At 31.5% G+C, this 18,469-nt stretch overlaps 1 protein-coding gene across 2 annotated transcripts; it reads left to right on the top strand.

Annotated features, from left to right (window-relative positions):
• Positions 1–4,859: 4,859 nt before the first annotated feature.
• On the top strand, positions 4,860–17,025 carry LOC137808659 (lysine-specific demethylase JMJ13-like). Of its 2 annotated transcripts, none has more exons than XM_068609901.1 (11): positions 4,860–5,314; positions 6,749–7,097; positions 9,895–10,051; positions 10,138–10,357; positions 12,782–12,835; positions 12,915–12,994; positions 13,450–13,727; positions 13,853–14,248; positions 14,834–15,189; positions 15,273–15,554; positions 15,969–17,025. In XM_068609901.1, the coding sequence occupies exons 2-11, from the start codon at positions 6,773–6,775 to the stop codon at positions 16,251–16,253; spliced, it is 2,433 nt and encodes an 810-aa protein (XP_068466002.1). In that variant the 5' UTR covers positions 4,860–5,314; positions 6,749–6,772; the 3' UTR covers positions 16,254–17,025. The 2 variants fall into 2 exon arrangements, with proteins under 2 accessions (XP_068466002.1, XP_068466001.1); XM_068609900.1 differs by lacking the exon at positions 4,860–5,314 and adding an exon at positions 6,481–6,631.
• Positions 17,026–18,469: the final 1,444 nt, after the last annotated feature.

The raw sequence follows: 18,469 nt of genomic DNA, 5'->3' as shown, positions 1-18,469 counted from the left end.
TAAAATCCATAAGCTTTTTTTCATTCCAGATGCAAAAATCCAGAAAAAATATAAGGATAATTTGGAGTTTTAAAAAAGATATGCAGATCATAGTTAGTTAATATGGAGAATTAGCCATTCCCAAAATGTCATTTTAATGAAAGAAATATAATATTGTAATTTAAAATGAGTTTTAAGACCATTAGTACTAGTGACATTAGACTTTACCTTTTCTACATATATTTAAGTATAAAAGGAAGGAAAGCTAGAGTCTAAGTATAGAAAATTATACTTAAGGTAGTAAATATGACGATGAGACAAAATCCTAAACTAATAATGAAAGTAAATTATTATAACAATGAGAGGTAAGTGAAAAGTTAGTACATTTTTTAATGATACAAAAAAAGTGTAAATTTAAATTAGTTCCGAGAAACTTGCTAGACACTTAGCAAAAAAAAGTAAAGTCAAGAGCACAAACAAAAGTAATTAATGGGTACCACTTGTAGACTTCCTAGAGATTCTATTTAAGTTTTTGGAAAAAAAAATGTTACATCACACATACATTAAAGACATATACTTTGACACCACATTATAATAATATTATAATATTTAAAATTAAAAAATAAATTAAATATAATTAAAGTATTATTTTATTGATTTGGGAAGTTTATGTTTTTTTTTTTATTGTAGTGTTAACCACCTTAATTTTTTTTTTCTTCATTCTATTTTCTACAGGGTAGATAAGCTAATTATGGCAAACAGTATGATCTAACAATTTTTTACAGATAATACCAGACAAACCTAAACAAGTGAAATTAACCCTTTTCACCTTCTATTTTTTGAGTCATATACTTGGTTTTGCAGTTTTCTTTTATCAGATAAATTATTACGAACTAATATGACTACTTTACTTAATCCTTTAACACACTTTTTTATTTAAGGATCAAATTTCTAATTTTACATACTTATTGCTACAACACTTTCTAATTTCTAATTTTATATATTTTCTTCCTTTTTCATATGGAACGAAGGTAAATGAAGATAACTAATTTTATTTGAAACATCCACTTTCTACCTATCCATACATCTATTTAAGTAAAGGAAATTTTTCTGGTAATAGAAAAATTCATCATATATTAGCCTTCATGTATCATTTATGAAAACATAAAGTTATCAATTTAAAATAATTTTGTTTTCATTGTTCTTAATTTTCCGAGATTGACTATTCGAGGGAAATTGAGAGTGATCTTGATAAGACCAAGATTTGGTCGAGTTAATATTTTTTTATAAAGGTTTTCAAGCTTTGTTGATAAAGTTTCAAGTGGAAATTCATTTACAAAAGATTATTCAAGCTCAAGTTAGTAAGAGTTTAGATAAATATGTCAAAAATATTTAGTGAGTGGGAATGAGTTAAGTTAGTACTCTCTAGAGAATAAAGATATATTTGTAGGCTATTGAGCCTGAATTGATATTCAAATACAAGTCATTAAGGTATTAAGTTGTCTAGTCTATTGAGTTTATATGTAGTCTTTTTCCTAACCATGAGGACTTTACCTCCGTGTATGAGTTATTCTTCAAAGAATTCGACATGTTGTTTCCTTTATCTCCTTTTGAGAATAGAATGCTTACTGCCATGAATGTGGATCTCAGTCAACTTCACCCGAATAGTTGGACCCTTGGATACGACCTATTGGAATAAGGAGGCAAGATCAGTGACTTGCTCTGTATGTTGTGGTGGTAAATTTGTTGGGACTATCTTGGTGCAAAATGGCGATATGCTCGTGGAGAGCCTGCATATTGTCATGGTGGACTTGCATCACATTATGATGCTAATTTCATAGGAGTTACAAGTTCTTATTAAACTTATCTTGCTTGCCTACGATGGCGTGTTGGACGTTGACTTCATTCCTATTGAGAATAGTCTCTAAGGTTGTGTTTGGATTGGAGAGAAGATTTGTTGATAATAAAGTAAGGTTGTTTGGATTGGAGTATGTAAGAGTAGATTTATGAGGAAAGTTTATTGAATTTTGTAAATGTTGTGTGAAATTTTTTTATTTTTTTTAAAGGTATAAAATGTAAATTTATAAATTTATTTTTATTTTAAAAAATATATAAATAATAATAAAATAAATAATTATTTTATATAATTATTTATTTTAATTAATACTATTATTATATAAATAACTATATTTTTGTAGTATTATTAATTATTATTATTATTATTTATTTTTATTATTAATATTATTATATATTTGATACAAATAAAATTAAGAATAATTTTGACTTTTTAATGTATTATGTAAATTTTTAATAATTATAAAATATATAATTATGATAATATATATTTTGACTTGATAGATATAATAAATTATAAAATAATATATAATAATTTATTTATTATAAATTAATTTTAACTAAATAAAAAATAATAATTTTAATTAATTAATAATTTTAATTTTATTATTAGTATTATTATTTAGTTATATTTATTCTTTATAATTATTTATTATAATTATTATTTTTTATATTTATTAATATTTTTTATTATTTTAATAATACTAATTATTTTTATATTATATTATATAATTAATTGTATTTATTTTATCATAATAAAATATTAATAAATTAATAATATGAAAATATAAACTTATATATATTAAAAAATATAATTCAAAATCTTATAAATATATATTTAATTACATATAATCAGTTTCTTCACAAATCTTCACAAATGTAGAAAGAAAAGTTGTCAATTTTTTTTTCTCCTTTTTTGCTTTTAAATAATATTTTATTCATTGAAATTTGTGTATTTTGCGACATTCTGCGCTTGCAAGAATCCACACATTTCCGTCGTGGAAAACAAACAAAGCCTAAGTGAGCTTTGAAAGCATCAACGGAAGATGGATCCATATCGCAATATGATAATTTTGACGTCATAATTTGACTTCTAGTCAATATCATAAGAGTTGTAATTTGAGAATAGTTTTACCTAGGTCGTACGTTGAATACTAAATGTTTTTACCAAAGCTGAGATGCAACCGTCAAAGATGAATTGGAAGTGGCCTTAAGAAGACCGAGCTTTAGTCGAGTTAATTTTTATTCAAAATGATTGTCAAACTTTGTTGATGAAGCCATGAGTAGAGAATCATTATCGAAAGATTTTATGGCGTTTAAATTAGTAAAATCTTAGAGAAATATATAAAAAATATTTAATAATTAAGAATGAATAGTAATTCTTATATAATAAAACTATATTTATAAACTATTAAGTCTATTATATTACTAGATATTAGGTTGTCTAGTTTATTCTAAGATAATTTTTAAATTAATCTCAATTATTCAAACTTATATATGATTTTATCCGATTCTTACATACGATCTCAGAAATAATATAATCTTCTTAAATTATTTTAGTAATGGAAAGTACAATCATAAATTTTAATCATATAAAATAAATATTGATCTAATTAATTATTAAGAGTAAAATACTAAAAAGTAACAAACACCAAAAAAGGATGTGATACTCTGTTTGGGACGCGGAGTCCTTGAATGGTTCCACGCTAGTCTCGTGTAAAAACCAAATCGTATTTTCCATCTCATAACTCAACCTCCACATTTACCAAAATACCCTTTAAGCTAACATTGCTATTACTCGCGCGCCAATAAATGCCACGAATTATAACGGTAGTGCCATCATGATACGAAACGCCAACGCGTATCAGAAGCGCGTTTTGGACAACAAAAACAACTTTTTTGTTTTGAACCGTACCCACCTTCCAACTACCGCTACGTCCTCACGTTTCTCGTCGGAATTTATTTAAATTAAGCCAAACACTCATTACTCAATATTTCGTTTTCATATAGCTTATTAATATTTGCAAACTATAAAGCTCGTACACACGCATCTTAAATGATGTGTCTATATCTATGTAGTACAGACACTGACACTGACACACTTATATGCTGACATAAACACGAAGATACGTAAAATTTCTAAAATATAGGACACGGGGACACAGATCTTTATATTATATAATTATGAATTATATAAATTGACAATAAATATTTACATGCACAAGTATGTTTCATATTATTTTTTTGGAGCAGAAAGATGTTTTTCATGACTGATTCACAAGGATTTGTTTCTTATTTTTATAATCATAATAATAATTTATATAATAAAGTTTGAATTTTTAAAAAATTAATATATTTTTCCTTTTTAAAATTGTGTTAGAACCTTACTAGAATTGTCATAAATCTAACAATTATACTTTTTGAATTGAACACTTCACGGATACGTGTCCTATAGGTGTCATCATACGAGTGTCGGTGTCCGATATTGGACATGGACACGCCATTTAAGAGGAGTGTCTGAACTTCATAAGTCTATATCGAACATATATTCGTAGGATACTTGTAAAACACATCGGTGAAGTGTTAAATCCAAAAGATATTTGTTGAATTTTTGACAATTTTAGAGAATTTATTAATATTTGGAACCTATAAAATTCGTACAGGTCTCTTAAATGGTATGTGCGTATCAGAAATATATTCTAACACGGTTTTAACATAATTTTAAAAGCAAAAAATATATTATTTTTTTAAAAATTTAAACTTATTATATAATTTTTTATTATTATTATAAAAAAATAAAAGCAAATTATTTTAAACTATAATAAAAAATAATTTTTTTATTAAAAAAATTAAAATATAGTTATGTATATATTTTTATTGTAATTTATATAATTTAAAATTATATAATATATAAATGTATATTTCCGTATTTAAATTTTAAGAGGTTATATATCGTGTATGAGTGTATCTGCTAGGTAATTTGAAACATATATTATAATAATAATATAATAAAACTATAAAATAGTGTCCCTCTCTTTTACCTTTTTTTTTTGGTTTTTTAAGCATTCCCTTTTACCCCTTCTCTCTCTCATACCCACTGTTTTCTCTCATTCGCCTGAAAAATCTGTTCACCGACCGGAAAACTGATTTTATTTCCGGCGATTTGTCGCCGTTACGGAGGAAGATTATTGTTGCCTACTGATTCAACTGGTTACATTTTCTCACAATTTTCTGAGTTTGGTTGTACAAAGCTTTGGATCTCTCGGAAACCTGGTTTCCACCTTGTACTCGTCGTGTTGGGAGAATGTGGCGAGGCTTAATGTCCTTCACGACTCGCTCTTAATTTGTAGTCTGTGATCTAGGGTTTGGCTTGGCGAATTGCATTCGTGATTGTTTCATTCCTCTCTTTTTTTTTGTGTGAAGTTTTTCTTCCAAGTGAACGAAGACGGAGCCCTATAGGGAGCGATTTCGTAATGAAGTGGTAGGTCGATCGTGCTTTCTGGAAATATCTTTCCGTGTAATTTTGGTGTTTTGATCAATTACATTTATTCAAACTCTGTGAAGTGCGTTTTGTTCTGGTTTGTCGTTCAGATCCCGGGCATTGTTCCATCTCCGGCGGTTCGGACTCCATTGGTCGTGCTTTTTTTTTTTTTATGTTACGGTGAATATGAATTTTCCAGTATCACTTTGTAATTTGATTTTTCCCGTGTTTCTTTATATATACTGTACAATTCTTGTCTTTTAGTTTCTCTATTTGGTTAGAGATTCGGAACTCGTCTCTGAAAATTTTAAGGAAAATGAAAATAAGAGAAAGGGACTCGTGTGTTATTTCTCCCCGTCTTTCTATAGTAGGATTTTAAAGGATTATGTTCCGTCAAGGATTAATAATGTTTTTGACTAGAACTTCTTTCTGCTTTGGTTCATTGCATTCCGTGTAGATGTTCGATACCTCCTTTTGTTTATTTGCTTATTTTAAGGTTGGGGGAATGATGATGTTTAGAAGAGGACACTGTTCAAATTTCAGCGCGTGCATTCGTTGAATTTTCTTATTTGTTTATGTTTATTGAAAAGTAGTTTTCTGTTAACCATATTTGGGGTTTCGGTTCGCTAAATTCCGATATAATTCTCATGCTTCTGTTTGACAAAATCTCCAAGTCGGCGGTGCGGTCATTCAGTCGGTGGGTCAATTTTTGTTGTCTTAGCGGTTCGTACTTAAAGTTGTGGACTTCTGTTTGGCCCAGGGTGGAGTCCTGACGTAACTTTCATACTGTTTTTGACTTTCAGTGCCCCGCAACTAACACCTTAGGCATCTAGTTTTTGACTCCTCAATGGTAATTTGCCAAAGTGAGATAGCACTCTGTGGGCCATAGATTTTTTTTTCCTTTTTCTTTTAAATTACATTCTTTTTTGTGTGGGGACGGGTTATTTTAACATGTTGGATTTGGACTCTTTTGAAGTAGGGAAGTATGCAAAGTAAGAAACTCAGAATGTATTGATTTGAATTAAAGTAAGTACCTCAGTAGTAATCACTTTAAATTAATTGTGGATGTACTCGTGTTTTCTCATTTTATTCATCTTTTCACTTTAGGGAGGGTTAAAATCCTAACTTGTTTATGTTTTGAAGAACATTCCTTTCTCTCTCTATTTGTCCAAGTAGAGAGTTGATGCATCATAAGTAGTTTATGCATTGACACCTCTTTTTTTTTATTGATAATGAATTAGAGTGCAATGCTTTCTTATTTCACCATAATTCAGACTTCCAATGATGCTTTTATTGTATTTCTTTTTTCAGTTTATTGTGAGTAGATGGAACTCATGAGTTTCACTTGGTTCATATACTTGTGGTTTTGTGCATACCGTATGTCCTATTTACTTACTTGCTGATTTGGGTGTTAAATGATGAAACAACTAATAGGTGGGAGGAAGAGTACGTTCATCCATGGAAGCTAGAAATGGGTTAGAATATTTGAAACATAAAAGGCTTCAGCGAGCAAAATCTGCTACTGCCAGTGCCACTGCAACAAATATTGCTAACATGATGAACAGAAGTGGAGGAGATGCTCTTAGAGGTTCTGCATCATATAGTATGAGGTTGCACGCTGATGCAGGTAGTTTTTCCCAGCGGAAGGTGGATAAGTTTGACACAAGTGATCTGGCATGGACTGAGAAAATTCCAGAGTGTCCTGTATATCATCCAACGAAGGAGGAATTTGATGATCCCTTGCTTTATTTACAAAGAATAGCTCCCGAAGCTTCTAAATATGGTATGAGTGTGCCCTATTGAATCTATGATTTACTTTGTATTCAATTTAAGATTTTGAGTTGATATGGTTAACTTGGGTTTCTTAGATGTATAAGACTGGCATTGCACTACCTCACTTCATAAGCTGATGAGAAGCTCCTGTGTAATAGCGAAAAACATAAGTGATAGGGTAGTTTGCTATTCCAAACTAGCCATTTTATGGCCTTAGATGTCTTCATTCTTGAATTCGATATTCTACCATTTATTTTAGTGTAACTATATTTTACACCAAAAGAATAATGAATTCTGATCTGTTTGTACTTGATAATTAAGAAAAAGTTTTAACCTGCTGAAATTTTAAAGCTGTTTTTAGTTGTCAGTAATCATAAAACACTTTCTGTTTAAAAATGAAAGTAGAAACTGGATGTACCTTCACGAACGTGGGTATCAAGACCCTTTCTTAGAATTTTGTTTTCTTCCTGCTGTTAATATTGGGCCCATTCTCCAAGTTTGCTTGCTGCATCCTTCACTTTTATTGGCACATAAACGAGAAGAAGAATTTAGTAATTAGGAAAAAGAAAGTTAAAATTACATCTTAGAAATGAAAGTTTTTCTTGCATGCTATGTATCTAACTCTCATTGAGATGTGATAATAAAAAATATTAAGCTTTTTTCTTGTAGAAGTCCTTAAACACCCTATCTCAGCACCATAGTTTAATCTTAAGAGTGAAAGATAATGCATTGTGATTTTGTGACAACAATATCATCATGAAAGGACAAAGGTGTAGAACATGGTTGAATATTGGGACTGTATTCGCAAATTTTCATCTTTGTTTCTTTATTAATATATTAAGGTTAGCGAACTCTTCTTAGCTTTTTGTTTCCTTTTCCTCTCACACATGTTCTTCTCTTATTTTGTAATAAATTCTTTTTTTATATAAATAGCATATTAGTTGTATCATTCAATCATAGATTTGACTAGGGTGTTTTTATGGAGGTTTCAAATTTGAAACAGTTTCTCATATATGGCAAGTTGAGCGAAGTGATGAAAATCCACCTATGAGAAGTACAACTGACATTTGCTGAATTTACATCAATTATGCCAAGATTTTAATTTTTGATTTTCTAATTATCATTCTCCTTTTCAAAAGAGTAACATCATTTTCCAAATTTGTTTTTCTTTCATTAATTATGATACCTGAAAACCTACTGTCTAATCTAATCCCATTGAACCCAATGCAATTTAAATGCATTTGTGATTCACCTTTTCTTGGTTGAGAATCTAGATTCTAGGTTGGATTCCATGGAAGAATTAATGCGATTGTATTGTCTAACGATAGCTTTCTTTTCATTCTTGTCTTGGGTGGGTACTTCATTTTTTATATCCCGGTATGTATCATTTTGGTTTCCCTTGTGTTGACCTTTCCATTTTGGTAAGTTTCCCTTTGGTGGTGGTGGGATTCTTTTTTCCCATGTTTTGTGTGAGAAATAACATAAATTTCTTGGTTGAGTATTCAATACTTTAGCGTTAGTGATTTCCTCAATGGTGTTGAATGAGTCTCTATTTCCTTCATCACCATATTTTTTGTTTGGAAGCTATGCTATTCCTTTTCTTATCCAGCTATTCACTTTGGTTGTAACACGTTATCTGTAACAGGGATGACTTTGGTTTCTTCTGTGCCTTTGAGCTTTCAACTACTATTAAGCACTTCATTAGTTTGCTAGAACACTTCTCATTTGAGTGAGCATGTTAATTTTACATGCTAAAACTTGTGCTGCTAACGCCTTTAAAATTATTAAAAGTGAGTGCCATGTTTTTATCTGTTTTGTATGCTTACCTTTAATAAACATTTCATTTTAAGTGAGCATGTTAATTTTCCCTTGTTCACTGCACTGATACCTCCTAAGTTAATTCAATAGTATCTTATGTTCTTTGCATTAGTGTAAATATAGAAAGACACAAATTGTTAAATAGCCTAAGGCGCACCAGTCATGATGTTTTACTTTTATTTCTAACTCAATTCTTTTTCTTTTCTTCATTTCATTCACTTATCTTATAGTTGATAATATAAGGTAAAGAGTAATTACATTTAATGAATGTAATCTAGAGGTTCAGGAATTTATACTTGCCTGCATTTATAGTCCAAAGAGGATATTTGATGTGGTTGGGTTTCATTCAATCCTGAAAATTAGAGCCTTTGCTTTTGCAAGCTAGAAGGTTGTGTTTGAATATTACAGTGTGATTCAAATACTTTCTTGTCTGCCTTACAAATTGGAGTGTTTGAAGCCTTGTATTTAAACAGTGATCTGGTTTTCCTCAGACCCGTGTTTTGAGGATGGTACTCAAATATAATATATTTAAGTGTTAGCCTTATCTAGGCTTTTGGAAACCAAATACTTGAATATTATGAGGTGGAATAAAGGCTCTTTCAAAATTCAAAAGCTCTCTATAGCCCAAATAATTGAATTCTTTGATGTATCCCTTGAGTACCGAAGTTGTTTACTTGAATACATGCTTTCAATATGTTAATTTTAGCTCAAAATACACTTATATTTGGGCTTTATTTCTTTTGGGATTCAACTATAAGTTCATACGGTTGCTATTTTTCTTAGAAAGGTTACAAGTTCTTAATTCTAATTCTCTTTATGAAGTTGTTGGTCTTGATCTCTAACCATTATTTCAAGTTTTTCATTTCACTATTGTTTAGATGTGGTTAAATCTTTTACATGAGCCATGTATCTTTGGAAATCGGACATTTGATTTATGAGGAACCTATTGAGTGATTGAATTAAAGCTTAACTCCATTTGAATCCATTAGGTATATGCAAGATTATTTCACCTTTGAGTGCTTCTGTTCCTGCTGGGGTTGTTTTAATGAGGGAACAAGCAGGGTTCAAGTTTACAACTAGAGTGCAGCCCCTTCGTCTTGCTGAATGGGATACCGAAGACAAAGTGGTTTTTTTCATGAGTGGGATGTCAGTTTTCTTTCTGTGTATGTCATTGTTGTAATTTCTGTTATCTTTATCACTTTTGGATTTTGATATGGTTGTAAATAATTCAGAAATTATACATTTCGTGATTTTGAAAAGATGGCGAACAAGTCTTTTGCACAAAGATATTGCAGTGCTGGATGTCTTCCTGCCACATACTTGGAGAAAGAATTTTGGAGTGAAATTGGTTGTGGGAAGATGGAAACGGTTGAATATGCATGTGACGTTGATGGTAGTGCCTTTTCATCTTTGCCCACTGATCAACTTGCGAAAAGCAAATGGAATTTGAAGGTTTTAATTCAACTAGTCTCTTTGTTTTTCTTTAAATTTTATGTTCCTTTCCTTGTTTACTTCTCTCATTTACTTTTTTAACAGAAAAGTAATTATTACTAATAAAAGATGCTTCTTGCTATTGCTTTAACTCGACTGCCTTGTGATAGCTCTTAATTGCTCTTTCCTCATTGAATCACAATCAAACAAAACATTTTCCAATAATAAAATTTAGTATTTTAAGAAAAAAAATGTTTCTGGTTTTCCTTGTACATTTGACTGTAATCTATTTCTGCAAAATTCTGTTCTTAGAAAGTTTGTATCAGTTAATTGGCCACTGTTTCAGGTTGATGAAATGGGAATGAATAGCATGCATTTATTGACTTTATATGCCATTAAGTCATTATGTATTATTTACTAGTTTTCAGTTAGTTGCCTATCCTGGAAACAATGTACTATAGGTAATCCGAGCCAGAGGAGTGCATGTGGGACTCATAGGTACCGGACCAGAAAAAGAAGAATTAAGAATTAAAATGAGGATCCTGATCTTGCTGGTCAATTTGGCAGCAGCCTAAGGTTCGGAAAACAATAAAGGAAACCAAACTTTACAAGGATTCCGAGAGCCTTGCACCCTCCCGACATTTATGTCACTCTCCTCTCTTTTAATCAGGGTTATGATTCCCTGCATCCCGCTTTTTTTTCTCTTTTATACACCTTATAAATTTTGGGTGTATGTATATAGGATATAACTTTCCCTTATAATCTAATCTTCCTTTTTTCATATATATATAATATACATAAGCTGAGAAACAACTTTCACTTATTCTTTAATCACGTCCAAATTCAAGTATAATGAATTTCAAAATCACACCCTATTAGCGTGGTAGCCCACTTGTGTTGCTTTTCCATCTCATATGAGAAATTTAAGGCTCCTTTGATCAATAAGAATAAAGTGATGCTAGAAAGATAATGTCTCCTCCTTTGGACAGGAAGTACAATAGGCATCAACTCACATTCATAAATTGATTTAAATTGGGCTCTTTTTGACAAGGCCCTACTCCAAAATGCAAGGGACCTTCCTTCTTGCATGGAGGCTTTTGAATTCAACCTTGACTTAATAATTGATGCGGTTCTATTCTCACATAACATAAGCTTGAATATTTTCTATGATCATCCAAGTTTTATTCATCATGGTTCCCAATTCCACTAGTTCGTGTAATTTTACCTCAGCCCTAATATCTTCTCACAATCCATTTAAGAAAATCCATTCAAGAAAACACCCATAAGGTATTCTTGATCAAGTCACTTCAATGAGTCAGCATGCATATCCTTCAAATTGCTTGATGAATTCTTCAACAAAACATGTTTGTTTCAGGCTCAACAAGAGTTCAAAAGGATTCTGCATCATAGTGGGTTGAAATCTTTGAATAATCACTGTCTTGAACCCTTCCCAAGAAGGATTTGAGTTACAAGACTCCCACCAATGGAGCCGACTTATTGTCTTTCCCCCATAGCGAATAATATTGCCTGCATCCTTTCTTTAGGGGTGACACATTGGAATCTCGTGTTTCTTTCACTTGTGCTCCATTATCAGATGGGTCTTTTGACCCAACCCCCTCTGCTTCAGAATAGTCCTCCCAAACAACGACCTTTATCATGGATGCACTTCCCCTAATTTATCTTTCTCTATCTACATTATATCTTCAAGCATTCCATCCATCTTCTTGAACCTTCCATTTTGCAATTTTTTTGAGTTTCTTGCTCTTCCCTAGAAGCTGTGATAGCTTTTTGTGGGGAATTTTGTCGTGCTTTTGTTCTTGTCTCTGTTGTTGTAATTGTGCTCCCTGAATTGGGAGCTCTAATACCAGTTGATAGGTCCTAGACCAGAAAAGAAGAAATAAGAATGAAAATAAGGAATTTTTTTTATTAAGAATTGATTGGTGATCCTCCTGGCCAATTCGGCAAGCTTTATAGGGATTTCAAGAGCCCTACACCCTCCTGTAAGGTGGTTCCGTGAGTACTCTAAAAATACATATGTTCCCTTGCTCTCTTCCAATCCCCTACTTATAATGTTGTTTTAACTATCTATATCAGGTCTATGATTCCTGAATCTCTTTTTTTCTTTCGTACACCTTACGAATTTTGGGCCTAGACCTCTTATCAACAACCTTCAAAGAGGTTGGATCCACTCCTTCTTTTGAGCTCTCATCTTGGGTTGCTTGGCTGCTGAACATCCAAGCAATGCAGTTCCCTTGTTTACTATTGTAACTCGTTTTCAATTTTGTCCATGTTGATATATTCTTTTTTTGCACTTTTGATGAGATTTTTCGTTTCATTTGTTGGAACATGATATGATTTTTGTTTCGTTGTTTTCTTTTTTGTGAATGTGATCTAATAGTGTATTGTTGTTTAACTTGGTGAAGTACCTTTTTTTTATGATCTCAGAAATTTTCATGGTTGCCCAAGTCTATTTTGCGGCTCTTGGAAACATCAATTCCGGTATAACAGTTATTTTTCTCTGAATGACCAAAACTCATGTTTATGTTTGTTAATGACGTATTTTGGGGTTTTATTGCAGGGAGTAACAGAACCCATGCTATACATTGGAATGCTGTTTAGCATGTTTGCTTGGCACGTTGAAGATCATTATTTATACAGGTAAATGTTGCTTATTTTCTACATAACATCATCATAGGCTTAATGATGCTAAGGGTCTTGCTAACCAGTGTCTTGAAGGGCATCAGATAAGAGAGTAATAGGTAGACATTAAAAAATAAAATAAAAATTGGGCAACATGAAAGTAGAAAGATGTGAAGGAAAAATCTGAAAATGATTTATTAATCTGAAGAATACAAAACGGATGAAATCACTCCTATATATAGCCTTTATTACTTTTAATTCAGGAATGTCAAGAGACCAAAAAACTTACAATTCTCAAGAGTTAAGAATCTAATGCTAATATTAAATTCTATTAATTACAAACAGGCATTTGGAAATCATGGTAATGGTGCATCAATAGCATTTTTAATAAAAGCTTTCAAGTTTTTATAACTTTGGGCACTGGTTAGCATTTGCCACATGTTTTTTTAATCATATTTATATTGTTATGACAGCGTTAATTATCATCACTGTGGAGCATCAAAAACTTGGTATGGCATTCCAGGTCATGCAGCATTGGATTTTGAAAGGGTGGTGAGACAACACGTGTATACTAATGATATTTTGTCAACTGGTGGGGAAGACGGAGCCTTTGATGTTCTCCTGGGGAAAACAACTATGTTCCCACCAAATATTTTGTTGGAGCATGAAGTCCCTGTCTACAAGGCTGTTCAAAATCCAGGGGATTACGTAATAACTTTCCCCAGAGCATATCATGCTGGCTTTAGTCATGGTAAGATTTATTTGCATATATTCAGTACATTTTAGTTCCAAAGCATATGTAAAACTTGGTGTTCCCACAGTCCAACCCACTTATTGTATCAAATACATAATTTATATATTTCCATCAAATTTTAGGTTTCAACTGTGGAGAAGCAGTGAATTTTGCAATTGGTGATTGGTTTCCTTTAGGGGCTATTGCTAGTCAAAGATATGCACTTCTTCACAGGGTTCCTTTGCTGCCCCACGAAGAACTTTTATGCAAAGAAGCAATGCTTTTGTATGCAACATTAACACTTGAAGATTCAGACATTTCCCCTGAAGATTTGTTATCTCGTAATTGTGTTAAGATTTCTTTTGTTAATTTGATGCGCTTTCAACATTGTGCTCGTTGGCTCTTGATGAAATCAAGGGCATGTAGAAGTGTTTCTTCACATTCCCAAGGTACAATTCTCTGTAGCCTCTGCAAACGGGACTGCTATATAGCTTATGTTGACTGTAAATGTCACGAGCATCCAGTATGCCTTCGCCATGGTAAGCTTTTGTCAATGCTTTTTACTAATATAGACAGTTTGAGTTTGCTCAAGTTAGGTAATGAAGTGCTTATTTGATATTATCATTTTCTGTTCCCAAGATAGGTTTAGAAACGAGTGCTTAGAGAGAAAGTTGGGCTGCAACCTAATAACCTACACCTACTGTTAAAAAATAGTACAATTTTAGCTAGTTTAAACACGTGTGGAGAAGACCTTAGAAGGCCTTAGTCAGGGAGTAGATCACATGAAGGTAGCCGAATTACTAGAGGCAAACAACTGGGAAAATTTATAGGTTAGACTGTCAAAGATTTTTTCTAAAAACCACAATATGATAAAAATCTATTGTGTTTAATTTATTTAGCCGACCCTATGTAGGTGGAAAAGCTTCGTTGTATTTATTTTTTGGTTGTTACATAAATAGTCAATTTCTTCATTCCATATATTGTGCATAATAACAAGATAAGCATTACATTTTTCTCTTCCTCAGATTAAATATGTAATGAGGTGACTTTTCAATTTGATTAAATCATGCACTCCTGTTTAGTGATGCAGTTTTATGTTTTTAAATGTGATAATCTGGATATAGAATCTCTTGACTTCACCTGTGGGACCAAACGCACACTTTATCTTAGGGAAGATACTTCAGACATGGAAGCTGCGGCCAAGAGATTTGAGCAGGAAGATGGAATTTTGAAAGAGATACTTGAGCAAATGAAAAGTGAAAAAAACATCTATTCATGCCCTTTGTCAAACATGTTCCAGATGGCTGAGGCTAATGGATATACACCTTATTGTGAGGTGAAATTTGATTCTGTTACTAATTTTTGTACCAACCCAAAGCTGTCAACAAATAATCAAGAGCGTATACGAAGTCAATTTGTTTCTAGACCTGAAGTATCTTCTGCTGCATCTACGCTATGTTCTCTTTCCAAACCTCCTATCGTAAGTCATTGTCTATGGGTGATATTATGATTTGCATATTCCTGCATCAGGAGTCATATTTTTTCTCCTTATTCTTATTGCAGGATGAGGTGCATGCTAACTTTAAATTAGGTAGTCCTGATTCTGAAGAGAATTGTGGAATATCCAATAATGCTTCTGACTCTTATCAATCCCCTGCTCGGTATGAATGCCCTGATAAATCTATGGGCAATGTGCATAGATTGGAGAAGAAGAAGCTCATTGTGGATAACAAGAGTGATGATTCAGATTCAGATGTTTTTTGGGTTAAGCGCCGTTCTTCTCTTAAGGCGGCGGAGAGGAGAAATATAAGCGGTGCTACGTTTTCAACAAATTCTGTACAGCAGGTATTGTTACATAATTTGAACTACTATTTTTAAAAATGACTTTTAGATATGTAAGTCAGTCTAAAAGTTTTAACAATGTCAACCAATAAAAAATCATCATCGGTATTTCGTAAGTGAACGATCTGTTGTTTATTCTAATAATTGTGCAGACTAAACTAGTCACCAATTGAGTACATCATTACTTTAATGTAAAATAATTGTGGCACAAGGATTTGTGTTATTTTTTTAGTATAAAAATGATAATATGCTAAACATTGATTGGTCTAGTCGAAATATCTTGTGCAGATAAGGTCTAGCCAAGAATTTAGCCTTTCAGGTGTACTTGTTTCAGCATTCTCTGTCACCATCTAGTTTTTTTCTGCACGAATGCATTAGCCATGATGACATATAATATTATTGTGCGTATATGAGCAGGAACTCAAACAGTTGAAGAAAGACCTTCGCGATGGAAGGAGTGTGCCAGCAGTAGATATGAGCAAAAGAAAGGAAACGAGTTACAAATTTAGTGGCGGCAAGGTTAATGGTGAAATATCCTCGAGGGACAAATTTGCTAGGGGAAATAACATTCACGTATCCGTAAGATATAAGAAGGGAAGTAATGAGGAAGTTAGTAGACGACGACATCATTGCCACACAGATAGGTTGCTGCATTCCATAGAGGTTGCTCCAAAGCGCTTTAAAGCTCAGAGAGCAGATTGAATTGAACTGAGACCAGGCTAATTCTCCCGCACCAGATCAATTGTGATCCGCAAACACCTGCACAAAAAATGTCTATTTTACCCTTAATTTTCTGGATATCTATATCCGCAACATAGATTAGGTAATTCTGGATATGCAAATCCAGAACTGAGATGTGCTTTCTGGATTTGACCATCCGCAACACAGGAATGTCTTCCGGATGCTAAAATCTAGAAGCTTTTTTTCATTATGGATGCAAAAATCCAGAAAAGATGACAAGGACAAGTTCGGGTTCTAAAGAAAATGAAGAATGCAGATCACAATTGATCTGGTGCAGGGAGAATTAGTGCTGAGACAATCAACACTCTGACTTTTCTAACTTCTTTAAAAGCTAAATGGGCTTTCAATCAACACTCTGACTTTTCTAACTTCTTTAAAAGCTAAATGGGCTTTCTAACAACAGCCAAAATCCTGGAAGCAATGCCAAACAGTTAACCAAATAGATAAGAATACATATTCTTTGTGCAGGCCTCACATTTGGCAATCTGCATGACAAGGTGATCCTTTTCAGCGATCTAGAGCATAGAATTGTGTTTGTGATTTAAGTGTAAATGATTTTTATTTTTTTTCTGATAAGTCGTTTAGGTCAATTTAGGGACTCTGATCCCCCTATTGTTTTCTCAATTCAGTGCATCAGCCTCTTGTTGATTTTGTGACGTTCATTCATTCTTTTTGTAGCCATCTACCTAGGACTACTGGAATAAAGTTCAGAGAAATTCCTCATTTCTTCTAATTCCCGTTCTTTTCTTTTTTATGGTTTCTTCAATTTGCATCGTTGTCGACAATTAGGATATTTTTAATGTTAGTTTTTGTTATGTTAATGAGAAGAAATCGTCATAATTATTGATTATGCTAGAATTTCTCATTATGTAAATTTCATTTTCGTTCTGTATCATTTGTTACATGACATTTGTCATACTTGAAAATAGGAGGAAATGTAAAGAAAACATAGTGATTTGGTATAGTAATTTCCAATATTTTCAATTGCAACTCCAACTATAACTAATAAGCTATTATCACATTTATGGATTCAACATGACATTATCAACACAGTACATTTAAAAAACAAGATGACACAGGAAAATAAAAGAATACAGTTTCAACAAGTTATAACACATAAAAGCATCATATGGACTGTTCAAGTAAGAACAAATGTTTTGAACCAAGCAAAAAATTCAATTGGACAAACTGATCCATTTTTGTACTCATCTCTTAAAAATCTATTTATTTAAATTTAGTTTTTATTTTGATTCATATTTTATAATATTTTCAGATCAGATTTTCATTTATTTAAACAGATTTTAAAAATTAAAAAAAAAATCTGAATATCCAATTTTAAAATATTCTCTCTCTCTCAGTCTCTTCTGAATTTCATTTGCTCCAGTGATTTTAAGCTTTGGCATACAGTTATCCCTCCACTTAACTAAAAATAATATAATAAAAACTAGAATGAAAATAATAAATAAATATATAAAATGAGTTCCATATTTATTATCATCTAAAAGAAGACTAATGGGATAACATTTTTGGAGGATTTAGATTAGAAAAGTGTAATTTAATATACATGACTTAAGCACTAATAACATGAAATGTATTTGTGAAAATCCTATTTATTGTACAAATATTAATTTAGTATTTGTGTTTCACAAATAGTTCATCGGTCTCAGCCTGATTTTGATTTCGGTTTTAGCCATAAAAATTAAAGAAATAATTAGTGTGAGAATATTATAGGATTATGTAAAATTATTTTTTGACTTTTAGTTAACTGATTACGAATCCTATTTTATTAGAGAAAATGAAAATACAAATAAATGCAGGACACCCAACGCAATTATCTGCTTGTAAAATGAATTTGCAACACAAATAGAAGAAAAGTGTATTCAAGTGTTGGACAATAACACATTGTACAATTAATTATAAATAAAATTGTAAAATGTATTTTTTTTCTTGATAGATATTTAAATGGTTCTAATTTTTTCTTAATAAATAAATTCAAGTTTAATTAAATTATAGTTAAAGTATTATAGGAAGGTGTATTTTGAATGTTAAGAATTTATATATTATGTTATCTTTATTTTTTATATTATTAAATTATAATTTTATTATATTTATTTAATATTTATATAATGTTAAAAAAATTACATATTATTATATTAATATTATGTTGATTTTTTTTA

Source organism: Phaseolus vulgaris, chromosome 3, assembly GCF_000499845.2.
Source record: "Phaseolus vulgaris cultivar G19833 chromosome 3, P. vulgaris v2.0, whole genome shotgun sequence".
In the NCBI taxonomy this organism is placed as follows: Eukaryota; Viridiplantae; Streptophyta; class Magnoliopsida; order Fabales; family Fabaceae; genus Phaseolus; species Phaseolus vulgaris.
The sequence above is the reverse complement of the archived record's forward strand: the minus strand, read 5'-3'. Positions and strand labels throughout refer to the sequence as shown.

Excerpts from the sequence above, each read along its gene's own strand:
- LOC137808659 (XM_068609900.1), top strand. The coding sequence starts at position 6,596 with ATGATGCTTTTATTGTATTTCTTTTTTCAGTTTATT. Across the intron at positions 13,728-13,852 it reads TCATGCTGGCTTTAGTCATG|GTTTCAACTGTGGAGAAGCA; the intron begins GTAAGATTTATT and ends ATCAAATTTTAG. Across the intron at positions 15,190-15,272 it reads CTCTTTCCAAACCTCCTATC|GATGAGGTGCATGCTAACTT; the intron begins GTAAGTCATTGT and ends TTCTTATTGCAG.